The 26382-nt window shown below is 41.3% G+C and overlaps 1 protein-coding gene across 1 annotated transcript in view; it reads right to left on the reverse strand.

Annotated features, from left to right (window-relative positions):
* Positions 1-25293, reverse strand: part of CCDC3 (coiled-coil domain containing 3) — a 115968-nt gene extending 90675 nt beyond the window's left edge. The window contains exons 1-2 of the mRNA XM_003410733.4: positions 24662-25293; positions 21930-22104 (exon numbers count right to left, since the gene is read on the reverse strand). Coding sequence (XP_003410781.3) covers positions 21930-22104; positions 24662-25059 — 573 coding nt within the window. The 5' untranslated portion in view covers positions 25060-25293. The remainder of the gene's footprint in view (positions 1-21929; positions 22105-24661) is intronic.
* Between the last annotated feature and the right edge of the window lie 1089 nt (positions 25294-26382).

A 26382-nucleotide genomic window follows, 5' to 3' on the forward strand; every position in this document is an offset into this window, starting at 1 on the left:
AACAGAGAACTCCTGAGGGAGCAGAAGATCAGTGGGATGCAGACCCCAAATTCTCATAAAAAGACCAAACTTAATGGTCTGACTGAGACTAGAGGAATCCCGGCGGCCATGGTCCACAGACCTTCTGTTGGCACAGGACAGGAACCATCCCCGAAGACAACTCATCAGACATGAAAGGGACTGGTCAGTGGGGGGGAGAGAGATGCTGATGAAGAGTGAGATAATTAAATCAGGTGGACACTGGAGAGTGTGTTGGCAACTCTTGACTGGAGGGGGGATGGGAAGATAGAGAGAGAGGGAAGACGGCAAAATTGTCACGAAAAGAGAGACTGAAAGGGCTGACTCAATAGGGGGAGAGCAAGTGGGAGAAGGGAGTAAGATGGATGTAAACTTACATGTGACAGACTGATTGGAATTGTAAATGTTCACTTGAAGCTTAATAAAAGTTAATTAAAAAAAAAAAAAAGAATGTTTTTCCTTTACTTTTTATGGCTATATGTATGCATGCATGTATTTACTGGTTCACTTCAATGACGTTCAGCACAACAGCTTTGCTTTACTACAAACCTGTGACTAACAAGGCTCCCACCCTTTGGGAACCCTATGCTAATTTCTCCTAATGTTTCTAATAGTACTATCATGGATCTTATTGTTATTGAAGGTCTCTGGGTGGCACCAACGGTTTGTGTTCTGCTACTAATTGAAAGGTTGGCAGTTCAAATCTACCCAGTGGTGCCTCAGAAGAAAAGCCTGGTACCTTCATCTAAAGTACAATAATAAAAATTTTAAAAAGTAGAAGAAAAGCCTGGTGATCTACTTCTGTGAGATTACAGCCATTGAAAGCTCTGTAGAGTGCAGTTCAACTCTGACATACATGGGGTCACCATGAGCTGAAATTAACTCAACAGCAACGGGTTCGTTTTTGCAGTTTTTTTTTTTTTTTTTGGTTTGTTATTTTGCATTTAAAGTCAAGATAGCATCATACAGACACATACTGAAAGTTGTAGCTGTGGGGTAGGTCTTTGTTTTCCTGTAAAATTATTTTGCAGTGTTACATTAAGGGGTTGGACTAAACAACCTCTTGGGTCTCTTCCAACCTTGACATTCTTCATTCCATGTCTATGCAAAGTAAATGGACTGACCTTGAATGTGCTTTGTGATGTCTAGGGGAAGGAACCCCCTGGAACACGCTGGCAGCATCTGGAATTGCCTAGGCCCCCAGGGGAAGCGTGGCCTTCCCAGGTGTCACAGCTGATTTAACTAAAATGAAGATAAGAAACAGCCAGAGGAACTCAAGCTTGACAGCATCCCTGAGGGTCTGTCCAGTGAGAGCCAATACACGATGAGGGAGACAGGATGAGTTGTCCCCTGGCCCAAGATTCACAGGCAGTGCTTGTTGTAAGCACTGTGATGGATCTCTAGAAACTTCCCCACCAGTCTGCAAAACCACGGCGCATGCTTAGACAGGGGACAGCTGAAGCTATCGGTCGACTCCTGGGGTGGGGATGATGCAGGAGCAGGGGTCTACAAAGAGGAAGGGGGATGTGGAGAAGCAGTTTGCATGAGCTAAGAGGTCCACTGGGGAAGTTCAGACGGTGGCAATTTGTCTGCATCGAAGACAGACTGGGGATAAGTGATTGCCATTTCTTGCTTAAAACCACAGCTTTATGGTCAGGGATCTTACAAACATCTTATTCCTCTTTGCAAAGCCCCTGCAAGGACAGTCAACATATTCAGCCTCCATGTCCACATGGGAACAATGAGACAATAAAAGAGAATTTAATGAAGTAAGCAACTGTACAAAACTTGGGAACAGAAGTCAGAACTTCTATTTCCTAGCCTACAAGCATCTCAGAAGACCAGCTTAGCTTTATTTTGCTTCTTTCAAGATTTATTTCTAGTACTAGCCTGGAATAGGTGCCTCATGAGGCCACGTAAAGGCTGGCATGAGGATTCTCTTCTTTGGGGGCACAGAAGGCCCTTTATGGAGGGCCGGGCTCCTTTCTGATTCCCTCCCCTTCCACCTCAGTTACTCATGTACTGAGGCACTCTGGGACAGCTTGGAGACTGAAGTGTGCACTTAGTTATATAATAAAAGACACAAAAATTAAGAAATGAGGCCTCTCAGTGAAACATTTTCAACAGACTAGAAAGAAAACTTTCTGCTCCTGACTTGATTTTTTTGGCATAGGTGCTACAACTGATGGCATCTATAAGGCAGTCCATGGGCCGCAGTACTAATAAAAAAAGTACTAATAACCTATTTTAAAAGCTCGGATTTTAGTTAATCCAGATTCTATTCCATAATGATGGAGAAACAGAGTTGTGGGAGATCCCGTGATTATCAGCAGCCCTCAAAATGAGAGCTGATCCAGCTGGCATCACAACCTATAGCTATGGGTACCTTAACGTTTGTGTCTCTGATTCAAACTAATATTACCACAAAGAAAAGATTGAAAACTTTTAACTTATACCATTAAGGGAAAGGTCTACAGCCAAGGCTGTAGTAAAAATAAATGGCAAAAATTGACAAAATACAGTGAACAGTCATTTCACTGAAGAGGCCATACAGATGGCAAATATGCAGGTGAAAAGATGATCAACATCATTAACCATTAGGGGAACCCAAATTAAAACGTCAGTGAAAAAGACAACTCACAGCATGGGAGAAAATATTCATAAATCATATATATGATAAGAGTCTAATATCTAGAGTTATAAAGAAGTATTATAACTCAACAATAAAAAGACAAATGACCCAATTAAAAAATGAATGAATGAATGGACATTTCTCCAAAGAAGGTATACAATGGTCAAAAAGCACATGAAAAGGTGTTCAACATCATTAGTTATTAGGAAATGCAAATGAAAACCACAATGAGATACTACTTCAAACCCATTAACCAAACCCATTGCCATCCAGTAGATTCTGACTCATAGCAGCCCTGTAGGACAGAGTAGAGCTGCCACCCAGTAGGATGGCCATAATCAAAACTTTCACCTAAAGCAAAATTAAAAAAAAAAACCAAAGGCAATAAGAAGTGTGGCATGCATGTGGGAAAACTGGAACGCTCATATGCTGCTGATGGAGACATAAAATAGTGCAAACATTTTGGAAACACATCTGGCAGTTCCTCAAAAGGCTAAACATAGAGTTACCATAGTTGTTGTTGTTGTTAGGTGATGCTGAGTTGGTTCCAACTCATAGCAACCCTATGCACAACAGAACAAAACACTGCCCAGTTCTGCGCCATCCTCACAATTGTTGCTATGCTTGAGCCCATCGTTACAGCCACTGTGTCAATCCATTTCATTGAGGGTCTTCCTCTTTTTCGCTGACCCTTTACTTTACCAAGCATGATGTCTTTCTCCAGGAACTGACCCCTCCTGAAAAACATGTACAAGGTATGTGAGACATAGTCTTGCCATTCTTGCTTCTAAGGAGCGTTCTGACCTTACTTCTTCCAAGACAGACTTGTTTGTTCTTGTGGCAGTCCATGGTACATTCAATATCCTTTGCCAATACCATAATTCAAAGGCATCAGTTCTTCTTCGGTCTTCCTTATTGTCCAGCTGTCGAATACACACGAGGTGATTGAAAATACCATGGCTTGGGTCAGGTGCACCTTAGTCCTCAAAGTGCCATCTTTGTCTTTAACACTTTAAAGAGGTCTTTTGCAGCAGATTGACCCAATACATCTTTTCATTTCTTGACCATTGTTTCCACGGGTTTTGATTGCAGATTCAAGTAAAATGAAATCTTTGACAACCTCAATACTTTCTCCATTTATCATGATGCTGTTTATTTGTCCAGTTGTGAGGATTTTTGTTTTCTTTATGTTGAGGTGTAATGCTTGCTGAAGGCTGTGGTCTGTGATCTTCATCAGTAAGTCCTTCAAGTCCTCTTCACCTTCAACAAGCAAGGTCGTGTCATCTGCATATAGCAGATTGCTAATGAGTCTTCCTCCAATCCTGATGCCCCGTTCTTCTTCCTATACTCCAGCTTCTCAGGTTATTTGCTTAACATACAGATTGAATAGGTATGGTGAAAGGGTACAACACTGACACACACCTTTCCTAATTTTAAACCACACAGTATTTCCTTGTTCTGTTTGAACCACTGCCTCTTGGTCTATGTCCAGGTTGCTCATGAGCACAATTAAGTGTTCTGGAACTCCCATTCTTTGCAATATTATCCATAATTTGTTATGATCCACACAGTCAAATGCCTTTGCATAGTCAGGAAAACACAGGTAAACATCTTCGTGGTATTCTCTGCTTTTAGCCAAGATCCATCTGACATCTGACATCAGCAATGATATCCCTCATTCCACATCTGAATCCAGCTTGAATTTCTTGCAGTTCCCTGTCGATGTACTGCTGCAACCAGTTTTGAATTATCTTCAGCAAAAATTTACTTGCATGTAATGTTAATGATATTGTTCAATAATTTCCATGTTCTGTTGGATCACCCTCCTTTGGAATGGGAACAAATCTTTGGAATGGATCATTTCCAGTCAGTTGGTCAGACAGCTATCTTCCAAATTTTTGGGCACGGACAAGCGAATGCTTTCAGCATTGCATCCATTTGTTGCATTCCTGGAGTCTTGTTTTTCGTCAATGCTTTCAGTGCAGCTTGGACTTCTTCCTTCAGTACCATCGGTTCTTGATTATCGCTACCTCCTGGAATGGTTGAATGTCAACCAATTCTTCTTGGCACAGTGACTGTGTATTCCTTCCATCTTCTTATGATGCTTTCTGCTTTGGTCAATATTTATCCATACAATCCTTTAATATTGCAACTCAAGGCTTGAACTTTTTCTTCAGTTTTTCAGCTTGAGAAATGCCGAGCATGTTCTTCCTTTTTGGTTTTCTAACTCCAGGTCTTTGCATGTGTCATCACAGTATTTTATTTTGTCTTCTGGAGCTGTCCTTTGAAATCTTCTGTTCAGCTCTTTTACTTCATTATTTCTTCTATTTGCTCTATATTCAAGAGCAAGAGTCTCTTCTGACATCCAGTTTAGTCATTTCTTTCTTTCCTGTCTTTCTAATGACCTTTTGCTTTCTTCATGTATGATGTCCTTGAAGTCATCCTACAACTCATCTGGTCTTCAGTCATTAGTGTTCAAATCTATTCTTCAGATGGCCTCTAAATTCAAGTGGGATATACTTAAGGTCGTACTTTGGCTCTCGTGGACTTGTTTTAATTTTCTTCAGCTTCAATTTCAACTTACATAGGAGCAAGTGATGGCCTCTTCCGCAGTCAGCCCCTGGCCTTGTACTGACTGATGATATTGACCTTCTCCATCATCTCTTTCCACAGATATAGTCAATCCAATTCCTGCGTATTCCATTCGACTAGGTCCACATGTATAGTCATCGTTTATGTTGTTGAAAAAAATGTATTTCCAACGAATAGGTCGTTGGTCTTGCAAAATTCTATCATTCTATCTCCAGTGTCGTTTCTATTACCAAGGCCATATTTTCCAAGTACTGGTCCTTCTGCTTTGTTTCCAACTTTAGCATTCCAATCACCAGTAATTATCAATGTGTCTTGATTGTATGTTTGATCAATTTCAGACTGCAGAAGTTGCTAAAAAAATCTTTGGTTTCTTCATCTTTGACATTAGTGGTTAGTGCGTAAATTTGAATAAGTCTATTAACTGGTCTTCCTTGTAGGCATACAGATATTATCCTATCACTGACAGTCTTGTACTTCAGGATAGATCTTGAAACGTTCTTTTTGACAATGAATGTGATACCATTCTTCTTCAGTTTCCCATTCCTGGCATAGTAGACAATATGATTGTCAGATTCAAGATGGCCAATACTAGCCCATTTCATTTCACTAATGCCTACGATGTTCCACTGCTATTCATAAGGTTTTCACCGGCTAATGATTTTCAGAAGTAGACTGCCAGTGAAAACCTTATGAATAGCAGTGGAACATTGATATAGTGTTGGAAGAGGAGCCCCCCAGGTTGGAAAGTGCTCAAAAGATGACTGGGGAAGAGCTGCCTCCTCAAAGTAGAGTTGACCTTAATGACGTGGATAGAGTAAAGCTTTTGGGACCTTCATTCACAGATGTGGCATGACTCAGAATGAGAAGAAACAGCTGCAAACGCCCACTAACAATCAGAACCTGGAATGTACAAAGTATGAATCTAGGAAAATTGGAAATGGTCAAAAATGAAATGGAACACATAAACATTGATATCCTAAGCATTAGCGAGCTGAAATGGACTGGTACTGGCAATTCTGAATTGGACAATCATATAGTCTACGATGATGGGAATGACAACTTGAACAGGAATGGTGTTTCATTCATCGTCAAAAAGAACATTTCAAGATCTATCCTGAAGCGCAACGCTGTCAGAGATAGGATAATATCCATACGCATACAAGAAAGACCAGTTAATACGACTATTATTCAAATTTGCGCACCAACCACTAGGGCCAGTGATGAAGAAATAGAAGATTTTTATCAGCTGCTGCAGTCTGAAATTGATCGAACATGCAATCAAAATGCATTGATAATTACTGGCGATTGGAATGCAAAAGTTGGAAACAAAGAAGGACCAGTAGTTGGAAAATATGGCCTTGGTGACAGAAACAATGCCAGAGATCAAATCACAGAATTTTGCAAGACCAACGACTTCTTCATTGCAGATACCTTCTTTCACCAACATAAAGGGCAACTATACACATGGACCTCAAAAATCGCCAAAATCAAATTGACTACATCTGTGGAAAGAGACGATGGAAAAGCTCAATATCGTCAGTCAGAACAAGGCCAGGGGCCAACTGTGGAACAGACCATCAATTGCCCTTATGCGAGTTCAAGCTGAAACTGAAGAAAATCAGAGCAAGTCCAAGAAAGCCAAAATATGACCTTGAGTACATCCCACCTGAATTTAGAGACCATCTGAAGAATACATTTGACGCATTGAATGCTAGTGACTGAAGACCAGATGAGTTGTGGAATGACATCAAGGACATCATACATCAGGAAAGCAAGAGGTCACTGGAAGTACAGGAAAGAAAGAAAAGACCAAGATGGATGTCAGAGGAGACTCTGAAACTTGCTCTTGAGCGTCGAGCAGCTAAAGCAAAAGGAAGAATTGATGAAGTAAAAGAACTGAACAGAAGGTTTCAAAGGGCAGCTCGAGAAGACAAAGTAAACTATTATAATGACATGTGCAAAGAGATAGAGATGGAAAACCAAAAGGGAAGAACACGCTCGGCATTTCTCAAGCTGAAAGAACTGAAAAAAAAATTCAGGCCTCAACTTGCAATAGTGAAGGATTCTATGGGGAAAATATTAAATGATGCAGGAAGCATCAAAAGAACATGGAAGGAATACACAGAGTCATTATACCAAAAAATTAGCCAATATTCAACCGTTTCAAGAAGTGGCATATGATCAGGAACTGATGGTACTGAAGGAAGAAGTCCAAGCTGCTCTGAAGGCATTGGCGAAAAACAAGGCTTCAGGAATTGATGGAATATCAATTGAGACGTTTCAACAAACAGATGCAGTGCTGGAGGTGCTCACTCATCTATGCCAGGAAATATGGAAGACAGCTTCCTGGCCAACTGACTGGAAGAGATCCATATTTATGCCTATTCTCAAGAAAGGTGATCCAACCGAATGTGGAAATTATAGAACAATATCATTAATATCACATGCAAGCAAAATTTTGCTGAAGATCATTCAAAAACAGCTGCAGCAGTACATTGACAAGGAACTGCCAGAAATCCAGGCTGGTTTCAGAAGAGGACATGGAACCAGGTATATCATTTCTGATGTCAGATGGATCCTGGCTGAAAGCAGAGAATACCAGAAGGATGTTTACCTGTGTTTTATTGACTATGCAAAGGCATTCGACTATGTGGATCATAACAAACTATGGATAACACTGTGAAGAATGGGAATTCCAGAACACTTAATTGTGCTCATGAGGAACCTTTATATAGATCAAGAGGCAGTTGTTTGGACAGAACAAGGGGATACTGATTGGTTTAAAGTCAGGAAAGATGTGTGTTGTATTCTCTCACCATACCTATTTCATCTGTATGCTGAGCAAATAATAAAAGAAGCTGGACTATATGAAGAAGAGCAGGGCATCAGTATTGGAGGAAGACTCATTAACAACCTGCATTATGCAGATGACGCAACCTTGCTTGCTGAAGGTGAAGAGGACTTGAAACACTTACTAATGAAAATCAAAGACCACAGCCTTCAGTATGGATTGCGCCTCAACATAAAGAAAACAAAAATCCTCACAACTGGACCAATGAGCAATATCATGATAGACGGAGAAAAGATTGAAGTTGTCAAAGATTTCATTTTACTTGGATCCACAATCAACAGCCATGGAAGCAGCAGTCAAGAAATCAAAAGACGCATTGCATTGGGCAAATCTGCTGCAAAGGACCTCTTTAAAGTGTTGAAGAGCAAAGACGTCACCTTGAAGACTAAGGTGGGCCTGACCCAAGCCATGGCATTTTCAATCGCATCATATGCATGTGAAAGCTGGACGATGAATAAGGAAGACTGAAGAAGAATTGACGCCTTCGAATTGTGGTGTTGGCGAAGAATATTGAATATACTATGTTCTGCCAAAAGAACAAACAAATCTGTCTTAGAAGAAGTACAACCAGAATGCTCCTTGGAGGCAAGGATGGTGAGGGTGTGTCTTACATACTTTGGACATGTTATCAGGAAGGATCAGTCCCTGGAGAAGGACATCATGTTTGGCAGAGTACAGGGTCAGCAGAAAAGAGGAAGACCCTCAATGTGGTGGACCGACACAGTGGCTGCAACAATAAGCCCAAGCATAACAACGATCATAAGGATGGCTCAGGACCGGGCAGTGCTGCGTTTTGTTGTGCATAGGGTCGCTACGAGTCGGAACCGACTCTACAGCACCTAACAACAACAATGCCTATGATATCAATCTTCAAGTGTTCCATTTCATTTTTGACAGCTTCCAATTTTCCTAGATTCATACTTCATACATTCCAAGTTCCGATTAGTAATGGATGTTTGCGGCTGTTTCTTCTCATTTTTAGTCATGTCACATCAGCAAATGATAGTCCCGAAAGCTTACTCCATCTAAGTCATTAAGGTCGACTCTGCTTTGAGTAGGCAGCTATTCTCCAGTCGTATTCTGAGTAGCTTCCAACCAGAGTGGCTCATCTTCTGGCACTATATCAGACAATGTTTCGCTGCTATTCATAGGTTTTCACTGGCCAATTTTTTTAGACATAGATTGCCAGGTCCTTTTTTCTAGTCCGTCTTAGTATGGAAACTACTGAACCTTGTCTAACATGGGTCACCCTGCCGGTATTTGAAATACTGGTGGCATAACTTCCAGCATCACAGCAACATGCAAGCCACCACAGTACGACAAACTGATAGATGCGTCATGGTTTACTTACATAACACTCTGGAAATACAAAATTATAGAGATGGAGAATCAATTAGTAGTTTCCAGGGTTTAGGGAGAAAGGAGTAAGGAGGGTGTGGCTATAAAAGGGTAACATGAGAGAGCCTGTGGTGATGGAACAGCCTGTATCTTGATTGTTTGGGTGGTTAAACAAAGCTACACATGTGATAAAATTGTATTACGTTTAACAAACAAATGACTGCATGTATAAATGGTAAAATCTGAATAAGCTCTGTGGATTTTACTCATGTCATTTAGCGGGCTTTGATATTGTATTATAATTATACAAGATGTTAATATTAGGGGAGAATGGGTGAGTGGTACACAGGAGCACTTTGTACATTTCCTTGTAACTTCTTGTGAATCTATAATCATTATGAAATAAAAGTTTAAAAAAAACCTATATAGTGATGCTCATCACCTGTCTGTCAGTTTGACATACTGTGGTGGCTTGTGTGTAGCTGTGATTCTGGAAGCTATGCCACTGGTATTTCAAATACCAACAGGTCAGCCATGGTGGACAAGTTTCAGCAGAGCTCCCCGACTAAGACAGAGTAGGAAGAAAGGTCTGGTGATCTACTTCAGAAAATTAGCCAGTGAAAATCCTATGGGTCTATATTGTCTGACACAGAGCTGGAAGATGAGCCCTCCTAGATAAGAAGGCACTCAAAACACATAGTCGCTGCAAGAATGGATTCAAACATACCAACAATTGTGATGATGGTGTAGGACCGAGCAACATTTTGTTCTGTTGCACCTGGGGTCGCCATGAGTCAGAGTTGACCTGACGGCAACTAATGACAACAACAACACCCACACTCAAAAACAAGTCAGAAGTAACACCAGTTTGCACCTGCCTTCCTTTCTCCGTATTTCCCTCTACTCCACAGCATGCAGCTCCACTGTTTACTTATGTGCCCTCACTCGCACCTCTGTGTCTTCATTCATGCTCTTTCCTGTCTGAATATCTTCTCTCCTCTCCATTATCCAAGCTCTTCCCATCCCATAAGACCAGCAGAAGTACTCATCCTTCCATATGGGTAAACTCTTAAAGTCCTTGAATTTAAAGACCAGGTCTTAAAATTCTTCTACTCTATCCTCTATAATACCCAACACAGCACTGAGAATGTAGGGGGTACTCAAAATTCCTTGTTGATGGAATAAAGGTGTGTCTGCGTAGAGACCTTTATTCTCACTCTTGTGAGCTATGTGATGAAGAAGAACAGGTACATATAGGGGTGAGAGAGCCATCATGGACACTTCACATATAACCAGTAGGTTATACTTTTAAATATGTTATTTCAAGTTTTTGGTTTTTTTAAATACATCCTAATGAGTTAAGCATAGTAGGTATAATTCAACCCATGTTGCACATAAGGAAACTGAGTTTAGAGTGGTTAAGTGACATCCAAAGTGGCGGAGTTGGTGGCGAGCCAGTTAGTACCCAGGATCCATTCTGAAGCCCTATCATGATGCAAAGTAATGTGTTAAGACTTCATTTTTAATAAGGCAAAGTATTAATTAATTCAGGTGCAAATCTTCCCAAACTTTTGTACTGCCAACACCCTGGGAGAGGCCAAGGACCTATAGGAAGAAGATAAAAAGTAAATGTCTTAAACCAGGGATAAAGGGGTGGGCTATGATCAAAGACTAATTGGAAGAACACAGGAAAAGCTCCAATTCCAAAATGTATCCAGAAGCTAACCATTTCTCTGCAGCTCCACTTCTACCTCCCTAGTACAAGCCTCCATCCACTCTAGATTTTGGCTACTGAGAATACAACAATGAATAAGAAGGTGTTTACGAGGAGTTTACATCCTGGTTGGGGGACATAAATTATACACCAATATGTTCACAAGTCACAATTTAATTGTAGTTACGAGAAGTGCCACAAAGAAAAATAAGTGTGCAGTAATGGTATAAGTGGAGGACAAAATCCAGGCCATCAGGGTCAGGGAAGTAACAGTTACCCTGTCATCTGAAGGTCTCTCAGCTTTGCAGGGCAGAAGACCAGGTAGCTAGCAAGATGGGACAGCAGAAACTGCAGGAACCTCAGGTCAGGAGACCCTGGTTTCTTAGTTTCCTAGTGTTCCCATATCAAAATACCACAAAGTGGGTGGTCTTAAAGAACAGAAATTTATTTTCTTACACTTCTGGAGGCTAGAAGTTTGAATCTGGGGTGTTAGCAGGGCTATGTTTTCTCTCTCTTTCTTTCTCTCTCGTCAGCTCTAGAGAAAGATCCTTCCTTGTCTGTTTCCACTTCAGGCAGCCCCAGGCATGCTATCTATCATCCCCGTGTGTGTGTGCTGTTTCCCTGCCTGCACTTCTCTTTTATATCACTAAGAAGGGATTAGGGATTAGGATCCACTCTATGCCAGTATAACTTCATTAGCTTAATTGATAATATCTGCAAAGAAAAACCCTATTCCCTCAAACAAGGTCACATTCACAGGTACAGGGATTAGGACGCCAACATATTTTGAGGAGGGACACAACTCAATCCATAATATTGGTCTTACTTCCAACTCTGTCACTGTCTATCCACATACAACTTAGCTTATCTGAGCCTTAGTCGACTCAACTGTGAAATTAAGAATAGAATCTCTGTTTCTTGTTTATAGAACCCTCCGAGAAATAAAATATAACCCCTTTATTTTCCAGAGAGGGAAATTATTTAATTTAAAAGAATAAAATATTTATTGAGTTTATATTAATTATGTGCTGAATTGATTTGCCCGAGGTTACCCTTAGTTAGTGGCACAGTCCAGGTAGAAACCCCGGTTTCCAAAACCCAAGATTCTTTCCAATAGTATTTACAGCCCTTCATATTCTGACCGAGCCCTTCCTATGCAACCTCTCACTATTCTCAGTGCTAGAAGCTCAGCTGCTAAATCCTTTCCAAGTTCCATTGTTACACCAAGCATTCTGAAATTCTGAACCCATACTGAGGTTCACAATCCCCTCTGCTCAGGCTGTTAACTCTTCCCCACCCTAAAGAGGTCAGCTCAGGCAACAACTCCTCTTCTGCCATTCAAGCATCATCAAGTTGGTCTAGAGCAGTGGTTCTTAAAGTCTGCAGATTCCTCAGGATCCCCAAGGCCCTTTCAAGTGGTCCATGAAAACAAAGCCACTCTCATAATAACATAAAGATGTTATTTGTCTTTCACTGTATTGACATCTTCACTGCTGATGCAAAAGTAAAGGTGAGTATAACTGCCGGCACCCTGGTACAAATCCAGGCAGTGGCACCAAACTGTACTAGTTTTTATTCTTTTATTCTTTCCTGCCATGTGCCTTATAAACAATTAAAGTTTATTAATTTTATATTACTTTCATTAAATCCTGATTCTTGGGTACACATGTTCTCAATACTCTGTATGAAGAAATGAGGCATACACTATAAGTACTCCCACAGCATACTCAAGTGCAGTAGTTGTCTCAAAAACATTTCTGTGATTGAGCTCTGAGCTGAACTAATGGCTTCTTTATGAAACACTGTTTTTCACTAGAAAGAATGAATGACAAACCATAGTTATTCAGATTTGAGCATTGCATAGACATTTTCTTAAAAATGATTAAAGTAAGGCTGTCACTTCAAATAAAACAACTGACAGTATTTGTGGCCAATGATAAAATTTGAGCTTGCAAATAAATAAGATTTTTGATATTGTGTCAACATTTGGAAGATCTGTATAACTTAGTGAGATAATATTTTCCAAATGGCCAATGCATGAGGTTATAAAATCAGGTAAAAGATCCATTCAAAGTTCAAGACAGACAGATCAATGGGTTTTAGTGTAGAAATACAAAAAATTCATTTAAATGGTTTCATATTCCACATTAGAACTAACTTTTCAAAACCTGCTACATTTTGAGTTTTAGTGCAGTATCAAAGAAGAATAAATACCAGAAAAAGAGATGCTTAACCGGTGCCCAAATACTTAAAGCATGGAAGTTATAGTCCTCCATCCCTAAGGGATGAATATATTTGTTTTTGAACAAATGATCCATTAGACTAGACTGTCTCGGCACACTTCCAGGGATACATTTAAAGCAAATAATTCCGGGGCTATTTACAAAGTGTCTGTATGAACCGAGCTCTGATTTTCTTGACACAACTTCACTTTGGGGGCTTGAACCTCACTTATAAAAACTACAGATCCTCTCCCCATCCCCATTTTCCTTCAACTCACCAGAAAATAAAGCAAATACTGCTCTTTCTCTCCCTGCTGTATGTTCCACCAAAACTTGACCATATGTCCTTAATAGGTCCAGTCAAAGAGATGCCTCAACTTCCAGTGCCAGTCAAGATAAAGTAAAGCCGATGATACCCTATGACTCCCACTTATTACAACCAAAATCTCTGTACATAATATAAAAAACAACTACTTGAGAACTTAAAACTAAACAAGTAGAGGCAATGGGAACCTGACCTGAGAGTAGGTTGAATTGTGGAACTATGCAGTGAACACAGGCGGTAAAAAAAAAAAAAAAAAAAAAAAAAACTAGAGGAAATCCCCTATTTCTGTACAGAAGACCGATAAAAGGGGCTCCAGTGTGCTGGAGAGCCTGGAGGAAATCCTTGATTTTCTCCTCTTCTCACTCAGCCTTGCCCCAAAGCCAATCAGCCTTGAACAACAGAAGCAGCAGCAAAGGCAACTAAAGCCTTGAGAGAAGACCGAACTCTCTGGTCAGAGGAACCAGAAATGAGACCCGTGTTGTTCAAAGAGTGTAAGAGGGATCACACTCATTTTTTCTCTTCTCTTATCAACTTACCCTGAAGGTGTCAAGCATCGCACAGAACTGCATGACAGCATGGGGGACTAAAACCCTGAAAGACACCTGGCTTTTTAGGCTGAGGAACTCAGAAAAGGGGGTCCAGGGAAGTAGATAGTATGGGAAAAACCCAAGAGAGGGGAGAGCTGGAAAAGTAGATCTCTCTAATTCTGTGTATAATTTGACATAAATTACAAGCTCACCCCTAAGCAGCATATATGTGGAAAAGACCCAAAGAAGCAAAGCAATTGCCTGGAGAACTATGATATAAACCAGTGCCCAAGATCCAGAGCAATCCTTGAGTGGTGTATGGGAGGGACATTCCCAGACAACATAGCGAAGACTTTGAAAAAGGAACTGAACTTGAAACCACTGCCCATACAAGGCAAGACAGAATTTGTGTTCTAAATCTAATTGAATTGATTGCCTGCTTTAAAAAAAAAAGAGAGAGAAATCAAAATGCTCAGTATATGATCCAAATTTACTCAGCATACACAGAACTAGAAAAATTTGACAATTTCTTAAATGAAAAGACAATCAACTGACACCAACCCTAAGATGACCCAGATGTTAGATTTATCAAAGAGTTGAAAGCAGATATTATAACCATTCTCCACATTCTCTTCAGTCTTATACAATCTCAAGCTAGAAGTCCTAGCCAAGGCAATAAGATAAGAAAAAGAAATGCAGAGGCAGACAAGTTGGAAAGGAAGAAATGAAACTATCTCTATTCACTGATGGTATGATTATTTACAGAGAAAATTCCATGGAATCTACAAAAAGCTCTTAGAACTATTAAGTGAGTTTAGCAAGATCACAAGCTACAAGGTCAATATACAAAAATCAATTGTATTTCTATATACTAGCAATAAATAATTAGAAAAATTTTAAAACAGTACCATTGACAATAGCACCAAAAAAAATCAAAATACTGAAGAATAAATCTAGAAGGATCTGTGTGCTAAAAACTATAAAACATTGATGAAAGCAATCAATGAAGACCTAAATAAATGAAAAAATACTCAGAGTTCATGGATTGGAAGACGAAGTGCTGTAAATAACTTAATTCTCCCCCAAATTGATCTATACATTCAATGCAATTACATTTAAAATACTTGCAGAATTTTTGCTGATATCGACAAACCATTTTCAAAACTTCTGTAGACAAAGAAATTAAAATGGTATAAACAATTTTGAAAAGGACAAAGTTGGAAAACTCACACTACCTGATTACAAGACCTATTATAAAGCTACAATAATCAAGACAGTGTGGTTTAGGTTAAAGGACAGACATATGGACCAATGAAAGAGAACAGAGGGTCCAGAGATAGAAGGTCCATAAATATAGTCAATTTATTTTGGACAAAGATTCAAAGGCAATTAAATGGAGAAAAGGTGTTCTTTTCAACAAATAGTGCTGGAATAATCGTCCATATGCAAAAAGAAAAAAAAAAAAAAGGAACCTCGACCTATACCTCACACCTTATACAAAAATTAACTCACAATGGATCACAGACTTAAGTGTTAAATATAAAACTATAAATACTTTAGAAGAAAACGTAAAAAAAAGTCTTAGACACAACACCAAAAGCATGAACCAGAAAGAAAAATTTGATAAAATGGATTTCACAAAAACTTTTGCTCTGTGAAAGACAGAGAGTGATGAACAGAAGAATGAAAAGGCAAGCCACAGATTGGGTGAAAACATTTGACAAGATTTTCTACCTAGGAAATATAAAGAAAACAAAAAAAAACAATTAAAAAAAAAGCAGCCTTCAGATGAAGATTGGACAGGACTACAAAACAAAAAATAACATATGTGAGGAATGTGCTTCTTAGTTCAATCAGATACACGAGACCAAATGGGCAGCTTCTGTCTAGAGGCAGGATGAGAAGGCAGGAAGGAACATGAGCTGATTGAATGGACACAGGGAACCCCGGGGTGAAAAGGGGGAGTATGCTGTCACATTGTGGGGACTGCAAATAATGTCACAAAACAACATGCGTATAAGTTTTTGTTTGAGAAATTAACTTGAGCTGTAAACTTTCACCTAAAGCACAATTAAAAAAAAAAAAAAAGGGCAAAGTTTGGATAGATACTTCACCAAAGAACATACACAGATGGAAAATCAGCACAGGAAACGATGCTCAACATCAGTAGTCACTAGCCAAATGCATATTAAAACCACAATGAGATATTGTGTAACAGTATTGGTATTTTTTTTTTTTATAGAATGTCTAAAAAAATTTTAAGCTGACAATACCAAATTTTGATGAGGATACACAGCAACTTAACTCATACATTACTGATGGGAATATAAAATGGTACAGCCACTTTGGGAAAGGGTTTGGTAGTTTCTTATAAAGTGAAACATACTAACCATAAACAATATACATATATGTTGCCATCAAGTCGATTCCAACTCATAGTGACAGAGTAAAACTCTTCCACAGAGTTTCCAAGGACTGGCTGGTGGATTTGAACTGCTGACTTTTTGGTTTACAGCTGTAGCTCACCATAGCTCTTAACCACTATGCCACCAGGGCTCCATATGACCCAGCAATCCCATTCCTAGGTATAGAGATTAAAACTTATTTTCACACAAAAATCTGTACATGGATGTTTATAACAATTCCAATAGCCAAAAACTGGAGATAACTTCAATGTCCTTCAATTGGTGAATGGATAAATAAAACTGGAGTACATCCATCCAATGGAATACATCTCAGTAATAAAAAGGAATGAACTATTGAACACACAACAACGTGGATGAATTCCAGATGCATTATGCTAAGTAAAAGAAGCCAAACTAAAATATGCAACATATCTTATAATTCCATTTATGTGCCATTCTAAAGATAAAACTATATAGTGATGGAAAACAAATCAATGGCTGCCAGGACTTCAGGGTGGGGGAAGGGTTTGGCACAGACAGCACAAGGGAGATTTTTTTTTTTTTTTTTTGCAATGATACAACTTTTCTGTATCTTGATTATGGTTGTGGTTAGACAACTTTACGCATTTGTCCATACTCATAGAACTACACTCAAAAGAGTGAATTTTACCATATGTACATTTGAAAAATTAATTTAAAAAATTAAACAGAGAGAAAATACCTCTGCTTTACTTAAGCCTCAGGGCTCCTTGGGTGAGAGACACAATTCATTTAACAAATGTGTAAATGCCATAAAAATGCACCTAATATACAACAATAAACAAAACAGATATCCTTCCCCTCAGGTGGTTTAGTTTATTTGGATACACAGTGTCTGAAGTGTGGGAAAGCAAGAATCAAGATGGTTTGGACAGGATGGCTTCCATCGTTAAATTCAACAAAGCACAACCCCTCCCTGAACCCTTCTGCTCCCTTCACCTGCAACCTTCACTATATTAAACTTCCTGAAAGAGGTGTCCAGCCTCACTATCTCCTCATCCTCTCTACCCATTCACTTCTCTTACCACCACAATCCAGATTCCACTTCCTCACTCTGTGGAAACTGTCCTTGTTGAAGCCACCAAAGTCAAGTAGTCCCTTTTCAGTCCTCATCTTATTTGACTTCCCAACAACTGTTGGCTCTGTTGATCACAAATCCTTCCTGAAATACTCTCTGCCTTTGACCATCAGGACAAAGCCCATGATCTATCAATACCTACATGGTCTAGCCTCTGCTTAACACTCTAGCTTCATCTTTCTTGCTCACTCTCTTAAATACAGCCATGTTATTGTTGTTGTCATTAGTTGCTGAGGAGTCAGTTCTGACTCCGGTGACCCCACATGTGGAGAGTAGAACTGCTTCATAAGGTTTTCAAGGCTGTGACCTTTCAGAAGACAAGGTTCAAACCGCCAGCCTTTCAGCTAGTAGTCAAGCACTTAACTATTCATGCCACCCAGGGACTCCAAATACAGCCATAGGTGCTTGCTTTCATTTCCTCAAAAGCACCATGTACCTTCCCGCCACAGGCCCTTTGCACAGATTTTCCTCTTTCTCTGGATTGCTATAATCTCCCTGATCCCAACAGTTTATAGTTTACAAAAGAGCTTTCAAATGTACCTTTTAATTTAATCCCTACAAGAATCTTAGCCAGTTCGGATATCATTAGCCCTGTTTTACAGATGAGGAAAAAGAAGTCGTGAGAAATTAAGGGATCAACTGAATGCCATTCATCTCAATATGGCAGAGCCAATCTAGAGCTTTTGATTAAAAGTTTACACTCCTTCTAATGCAGCTTTGGGAATGATAGCTCCCATATCTTCCTTCCCAAATCCAAAAAGGGAAAAAGAAAGTGATGGCAGCCGGACCTTCACGGACTTTGTTTCTACCCCATCACACTTTATGACAGATTGATGAGAGCACGGGTTAGTCTGGGTCTCTATCTCAGGGGAGAGGACTTGCAGAGAGAGGAAAATATCCAACTTCTGTTTTGACAGTTACACTATCCCAGCAAGAGAGAACAGAAAAAGGAAAAATGTCCTTGGCTGATCTGGAGAGAACCCTGCCAGTAAATCTGGTGGATACGCCAACTTGCCGAAGACGTCCCCGAAGTCCCATTAACACCATGACACCAAACCAGAGAGGCTTTGAATGTTTAGTAACACTGCTGACTTCTTGGCAACTTTTGAAAGCAAGATTGTGTTTCTATTTATCAAGGTGTGGGTGGGATATTCAAAGTTGGAAAGGCATTGGTAAGGGACTGAGAAGTGGGAGGATTCTGCTGCCAAGAACTGGGTTGAATGTCCCTCTGAGTGTGGATCACAAAAGTTTTCCTGCCAAAACTCTTCCCTGTTCAGCTCTTAACCTCTGGACTGGCTCTGGAGTCCCAGATTCATGTTATCCTTCCAGATAAAGAAAGTGAGGAATATTTTTTAGGAGTCCCTGGGTGGTGCAAATGGTTAACATGCTCAACTGCTAATTGAAAAGTTGGAGGTTAGAGTCTACCCAGAGGCACCTCAGAAGAAAGCCTGGTGATCTACTGCTGAAAAATCAGCCATCGACAACTGTATGGAACACAGTTCGACTCTGACACACATGGGATTGTCATGAGTTGGAATCCACTTGACTAGTTGTTTATCAGAGAAGAGGATGAAATGTGCTCTTCATAGCTACAGTCTGGACCCACTGTCCAAGCTGAGCGGAAGCTTAGAGAGCAACAGCATAAAACAGTGGGAAGTACAGAAGCTCAGCAATGTTCCTGCAGGATTTCTACTTTAAGATATACCATGTGATACAAGAAAGGCAAAAAGCATTTGTGCCAAGGTCAGAAGCATTCATACTTGGTCCCTGAACAGGTGGAGGATTCTGATTTAATAGGAAATCTAACACCCATTCCTATGGAATAGAAAAATGCCCTGGACAGCTCTTCTGATCTACCTAGGGCTGAGGAACACCACACAGTAAAAAATACAGGCTGCTTCTGACATAAAATGATGTATTCATGCTGGGTAGGAGAAATAACGAAAGGCTTACCTTCACACAGAAAAAGGCAGAGAATTTTCAGCTTCTTTCAAAGAAGGGACCAAGTAAGTAATTGTCTATAGTTCTGCAGTAACTCTGAAATCTTCTATTAACAATTGCTTTAATTGCTCCAGAGTAGGTAGAAATATCTCAAGGAACATCATAAAATGCTTCAAAATAAATTGAATTTTAGTTTAAATTAAGTTTAACACTAATTAGCTACTTTAATTTAGCTCTAATGTGGTGCTTTTCAAAGTAGGCAGGGAATACAAATGAAAGGAGCAAAGGTGTTGAAAAGTGCAGGGTATCTCAGATCTAACTCCTAAATTTGGCTCCGCACCAGCTCAGCAATCTGGAACAATTACTTTCCTACCCTGAAGCTGTTGACTCTCCCTCAAAGCAATGTAGCACTCCCACAGTTTGTTATCTAAGAGGCCAGGGTGATTAAATGGAAAGGGAAAAGGAATTCTCCCCAGGATCAACATCTGAACAGCAGAAATACGGCTGCCTTCACACTAAAACAATTCTCCATGGATCCTATTATTCTATTTTTTTCAGATGATGGAAAATCTAATTCCAGGGAAATGTTAATAGCTTCATTATGTGAACACAGGGCTAATAAATTATACTGCTAAAGAGTTTCGGGGCTAAGCTACAAAGGTATTTTTGGAATAATATCTAATCTCTTGGTGTAAATCCATGGTTGTCAAGGGTTTGGCAGTGTAAGCCAACCCCCCACAAAATAAAGAACCAAAGGGCTGAGCCTAAAAAGGATTCACTTGGGATACACCTAGGACTTAGGCTTGGTGAGTCAACTCAATATGGAGTGGGCAATTGTATAGATTAAGAGAGGGGGAAAACTCAACAGGTGCTTAGAACCATGTTGGGAGCAAAATATACAAGGGTTCAAAAAATTCTGGTAAACCATGGAGGCAGGGTTACAGGAGTCTAGACTGCTGCCAATAGGGTCGGCCTAAGGAAAGAACCTCTTGATAATGTCAGAGAAGTAAGAATAAATAATTTCCCTTCTGGCAGATGATGAAGAGGTTTGGAAGAATAGGCAGTTACCTCAGGCCAACCCAGCAGATGAGAGAAAGGCACATCCCTCAAACCCTTCACAGGTTAGTGGAAAGAAGGCAGCACCTAACATGTACAAATCAGTTCACTAACCTAAACCACTGCTGCCAAGTAGACTCCGAGTCATGATGGTTCCATGTACATATGTGTCAGAGCAGAACTCTGCTCCACAGGGCTTTCAATGGCTGGTGTTTTAGAAATTGATCACCAGCCTTTCTTCTGAGGCATCTCTGGTTGGACTTGAACCTCCAACCTTTCAGTTAACAGCTGAGCACGCTAACGATTTGTACCACCCAGGAACTGAGCCACCAGGGCTCCCATTTATCCATAAAAGGTCTTTATTCCACGTGGTACCCACGTTCCCTATTGGAACTTTTTTCAGGTCTTTCACATTGCCCTAAAAACATCTCCAACTGGCTCTGCAACTGAGGGTGATGGGCCATCACCCCACATTAAGCCTAGACCGCCCTATTCCCACTACCATATGAACTCAGTTGTGACAGTGCCATTGCTTTGGAAAAGTGACGATCCTCAAAATGTTCCTGCAACTCTGGCGTCTGTCCCAGAGCACGATCCCTTTTACATTTTCATGCCCAAAACCATCCTGATCCTTATATTCCACCCTGTACCTCCAGGACTAAACTATAATAAGCACCAGAGAAATGTTAACTATGATAAGTTATTTTATTTCATTTTTCTTCAGGACATTTTCTTTCCTTTAAGAAAACTCCTTATACAGTTCCATGTTGTCAACAATAACAATAATAGTTCACATTTGAGTGCTTACTCTGTCAAGCACTATGCTAAGGGCTTTACATATTTACATTTCTGACATATTTAATCACACTGCATCAGCCCTATGAGGTAGATGCTACAAGTGTCCTCATATTACAGAAAGAGGAAAATGAGGCAGTGTGCCAACATTGATCCTGTCCTGTTCCCTCACTTTATGAAGAATCCCCCCATCAAATAGTAAAGCCTCGGGAATCCAAAGTTTATGAGCAGTGGTTTTTAACTGCTGGGAGAGAGGAAGAGAAAGAGAAAGCGGAGAACAATACTCCTTGGTCTGGGCTTTTGAAAGAGCATTCTCGACTCCTTTGGTCACAAAATCCATGTAAGATGTAGCTATTCTATTATTTTGCTGTGGCACCAGGTACAGCCAGTTCTTACCCTATTATCTTCCTGGATCTCCCAGTCACTGGAGAAAGTCATCAGCTGCTGCCCCTGAGAACAGTTTGAAAACTGGAAAAGGCTGGAAAACATCCTTCTGTTCTCTTGAGTGTCTGGAAAGATGGCATCTTGAAAATTGACCCCATGAGGCAAGAGGTTATAATTTTCATCCATCCTAATGAAGAGACAAACAAAAAGCAGAGATGTAAACTGGACACCCATGGGTATATGGGTTCAATCAAGAGTCACAGAAGACTGTTAGAGTCTTGCCAATTACAAGACAATCTTGCATGGTTCTCAGTAGAGAAGCTAGTACATCTAATTGACTGCCTCACACTATAGGTCTCTGTTCTTAAGGTTTTCAAAAAGAAGAGTTTGGGTGAAGTAGAGGAAAGTGTCTGTGTGTACATATATGTGTGTGTGCATGCATGAGTGTGTGTGTTTGTCTGTATTATCTCCCAGGTCTCCCAAGGGACTGTCTTTCTCATAAAAAGATTGTATCTTGGTAAAAGGATGATCCATTGTAATGACATGGGTTCAAGTACTTCAGAACACTTATCTCCTGTACAATATGAAACCAATTTCTTAAATCCTCTAAGCCGCAATATTCCAGTCTGTAAGAAGAGGATTATAATAGTATCTACTTCTTGGTGGTGTTCTAAGGATTGCATTAGAAAAGGTATGTAAATAAGTCAAGTCCTTGACACGGAGTGAGAGCAGTATAAATATTAGTTAACATTTTTACAGAACTTTAGTCTACATAGCTGGTTATAAAGAAATCATGAAAGGGAGAAGAAAGATGGGAGTTACACTCCAGCTCAAAGGGGGCATGGAGGGCTCACAGTGAGTCTCCACCACCACTTTCCCGCGTGACACTGACCAGAGCCTGTTCTCATCCCAGCGGGCCCCAGAATAACAGGGCAGGAATGATTTGTATGCAGTTGCTAACACACTTCAGGGTTAAGACAGCCCTGTGAAATGGAAATCTGTCAGGCTACTGTCTGACTCTGTATTTCTACCCTCGCTCTTTGTAAATATGTCAGAGCAAAAGATGAAAGAGTTGGCTGCACACCCTAGAGACACTGGACAAAATTGTTTTTCATGATAAAATCGGAATAAAATAATGTCTGCTCAAACACTTGGAGACTTTTTTCCTTTGGAAAACGACATTTCGTTGTTGAATATTTTTATAGCCAGGTTCTCAGCATTTTTCCTAAATAAAAACATGAAGAACCTGAGTTAAGATTCTCTGTATCAAGAAGGGTACCATCTCAGTCCTTGCTGACATTGTTTAGAAACTACACTTGCCTGACAATTAAATTTTTTTTACTTAATTTAGCTAAACCATGCAAGCCAACACAAAGCACAGCATGTATTCTAAACTTAGATTTTCTGGCTTGAATATGGAAAACATGTGTTGCCAGGAGCTTATGAACACCCCCCTGTGGAACTTAACTGTTTTCTTTTTCAGAGTCACCAGAAATCTCAAGAGCTAAAAGTGAATCTGCAGACCTAGGTCACAGCCTTTCCAAATACCATTATTCTGCTACTTCCTGGAATGGGGAGACTGGAACTATTTTCAATCACACCAACATTGGTTTAATTCATTCACTATCTTGATATGTATGTTAAGATTCCATTTTGTTATTCTGTATCACTCTCCCAATTCAACTGGAGACAGCCAATGAACCTAGGGTTCCACCTGCTGTTCTGTTTCAAACTTCAGTAGAACCCGCTGACTGAATTCTTATGCACATAAATTCCATCTGGAGGGCAGGCAACTTGCATTGAACTTCACCAGATCCCAGTGGTCTAGAATCAGCCTGATTCACCTTTATGCTCTTCACAGTGCTGTGAGCTAGAATCTTATACCCAGCCAAAAAAAAAAAAAAAAAAACCATTGCCGTGGAGTTGATTCTGACTCATAGTGACCCTATAGGACAGAGCAGAGCTGCCCTGTAGGGTTTCCAAGGAGTGGCTGGTGGATTCAAACTACTGATCTTTTGGAGAGCAGCCAAGCTCTTACCTACCCTGCCACCAAGCCTCCTGTAAACCTTTGCTACTTTGAATAACCTGGCATTGGGATCTGTTGGCAGCTGATATGAGACAGTGAAAGAAGAAGACAGCCGGCCTGCATTCCATACCATTCACATTTTGGCATTTAAGTGGGCGGACAGAGGAGAAAGGGAACTCGTGTTTGTTATGCACCTACCCTGCAGCAGGCGCTTTGAATGGGTTATTGTATTTCAGTCTCAAGCAACCTTGTTTCTCACATTACAAAGGTGAAGATGTTGAGGCTCTTGAGAATGTAAGTAACTTGTTCAAAATTACAGTTCGGAAGGGCAGAGCCAGGACTCCACCAACAGTCTGACTTCAAAGATTTCTTTTTTCTCACCAGCCCAAGCTGCTCCCACTGAAGCTAGTTGAAAAAAGATGAGTCAAGTGGATTGTTGGAAACCACATCGAGCTTTTGCCGGAAACACTCTTCTGTGTTCTAAGCTCAGATACCATCTCTGTTTTTTTAAAGTCAGCCCTTAGCCAGAGATCCTGAGGATCTTTGCAGAGACTTCGGAGAGAGAATAAAGAATAGTAAGAGGCGGCGTCTAAGGATTATTCTAATTTGGCACAGGCAATATTCCATGGGAGTTCCTCGCCTGGCCGCAGATAACGGTGACCTGGGGGGGGGGGGGGTCATGCAAATAGGTAGTGGTGGCAGAAGGTGTCGGGCTCACCTGAGGAAGAAGAAATAGGAGTAATCCTGAACCACGGTGTGGGAATGGCAGGAGAAGTAGCCCAGGCCCGTGAGGTTGAGCCTGGAGCCCGCGGGCACCTCCAGCATGCTGCCCCACGCCTGGTCGCACAGCATCTCGATCTCGGCCGAGTAGAAGAGCCCCCCCTCGCTGGCCTCGTACTGCCACGGCAGGTAGTTGTACATGCTGTACACCTCCTGGTGCAGCGCCAGCACTTTGGCGTACACAATGATCTCGGCCAGCTCTGCACGGCAGCCCTCGCTCAGGGGTCTCCACTCGGAGGGCAGCTGGCAGCCGCGGCTCGGGCCCAAGCGGCCGGCGAGCCAGAGCGTGGCGAGGAGCAGCTGGTGCAGCATGCCGGCGGCGGGACCGGACGGCATGCCCGTCGCGCGCCCAAAGTCCGCGCTGGGCCCCGGGCGCACTAGCCTGGGCGCATGATGGGGACTCCCGGAGCGGGTGCAGCCGAGCCGAGGCGCGCGGCTGCGAGTGGCAAGGGGCGTCGGGGAGCCCGGAGCGCCAGCCCGGGTCTACAGCGCCGACCTGCCGACCCAACAAGGACAGCTCTCGGCGCCAGGGTCTTCTCGCCGCTCCCGGGAGCTCGGCGCGCGGCTTTCTCGCCCGCGAGGCTGACCATGCCCGGCCCTCGCTGACGACGTTTTAAAAGGGTCGCGGGGACCAGCGGCCGCCCGCCTCCCGGTCGCCCCCCCCTCCCCCGCCAGCCCCCCTTACTGGGGCGGGTGCGGCGGCAGAAGGGGGCGGGGAATCGTCCCGGTCCGCCCGCGGTGGCAGCTCCCGGTCGGGGATGGGGCGGGGACTGGGGGTGCGCGGTGGACCGGGAGAAGGGGCTCGCGGTGGGCTGCAACCGGACTTTGCGTTTGGGGGTGCGGCTGCCACTGCGAAACTAAGTGGTGTGCTTAGGGCAGTGGCGCGGGGAGGAAGGCATTACTGAGGGGCAGAAGTCTAGCCCTTCCTAGCTCCCCCCCGATGGTCTGGGCCAAAGCTTTTGAGGCACAAAGAATTGTTCCTAACGCATGGCATCCTTGAAACGATGGCTCTGCATCTGCATGATTGTATGAGTTTTTGCATTTTCTACGTAATTCATTAAGGAGCCCTGGTTGCACAGCGGTTAAGCCCTTGGCTGCTAAAGCCCACCAGCTGCTCTGCGGGAGAAAGATGTGGCAGTCTGCTTCCATAACTATTTGCAGCCTTGGAAACCCTATGGGGCAGTTCTGGTCTGTCCTACAGGGTCGCTATGAGTCAGAATCGACTTCACCGCAGTCTTTTTGTTTTTTAAATGTAGTTCATTTAGAATGAAAATATACAGAAATGAAACCTGATTTTACCTTCCCAGAGGAAGGATAACTAGGAAAGGAAATGCGGTCGGATAGCCTTTTTTGGATCTCTTTCTCTCTCGGATTTTTTTTTTTTTAATTTAATAAAGGTTTTAGAGAAGACTTGATAAAAAAAAATATTTGAAAACTAATTTTGCCCTGATTTTCCTAAAGTTTGGTAATTTACCTAATCTCTATTTCCAGATATCTGAACACTCTCCACCTGAAAAAATAAATGAAGAAATAAATTCCAAACAGCTTTTCACAAGTCAGTGAGTAAACTTGAGGAGACTCCTGCCTTTATCTCTAAATTGCCTTTATTGTTCTAGCGTAGTCAGAAGAAGGAGAAAAAAAGAGGACATGTTTGTTGTT

Source organism: Loxodonta africana, chromosome 4 (assembly GCF_030014295.1).
Source record: "Loxodonta africana isolate mLoxAfr1 chromosome 4, mLoxAfr1.hap2, whole genome shotgun sequence".
Taxonomy (NCBI): domain Eukaryota; kingdom Metazoa; phylum Chordata; class Mammalia; order Proboscidea; family Elephantidae; genus Loxodonta; species Loxodonta africana.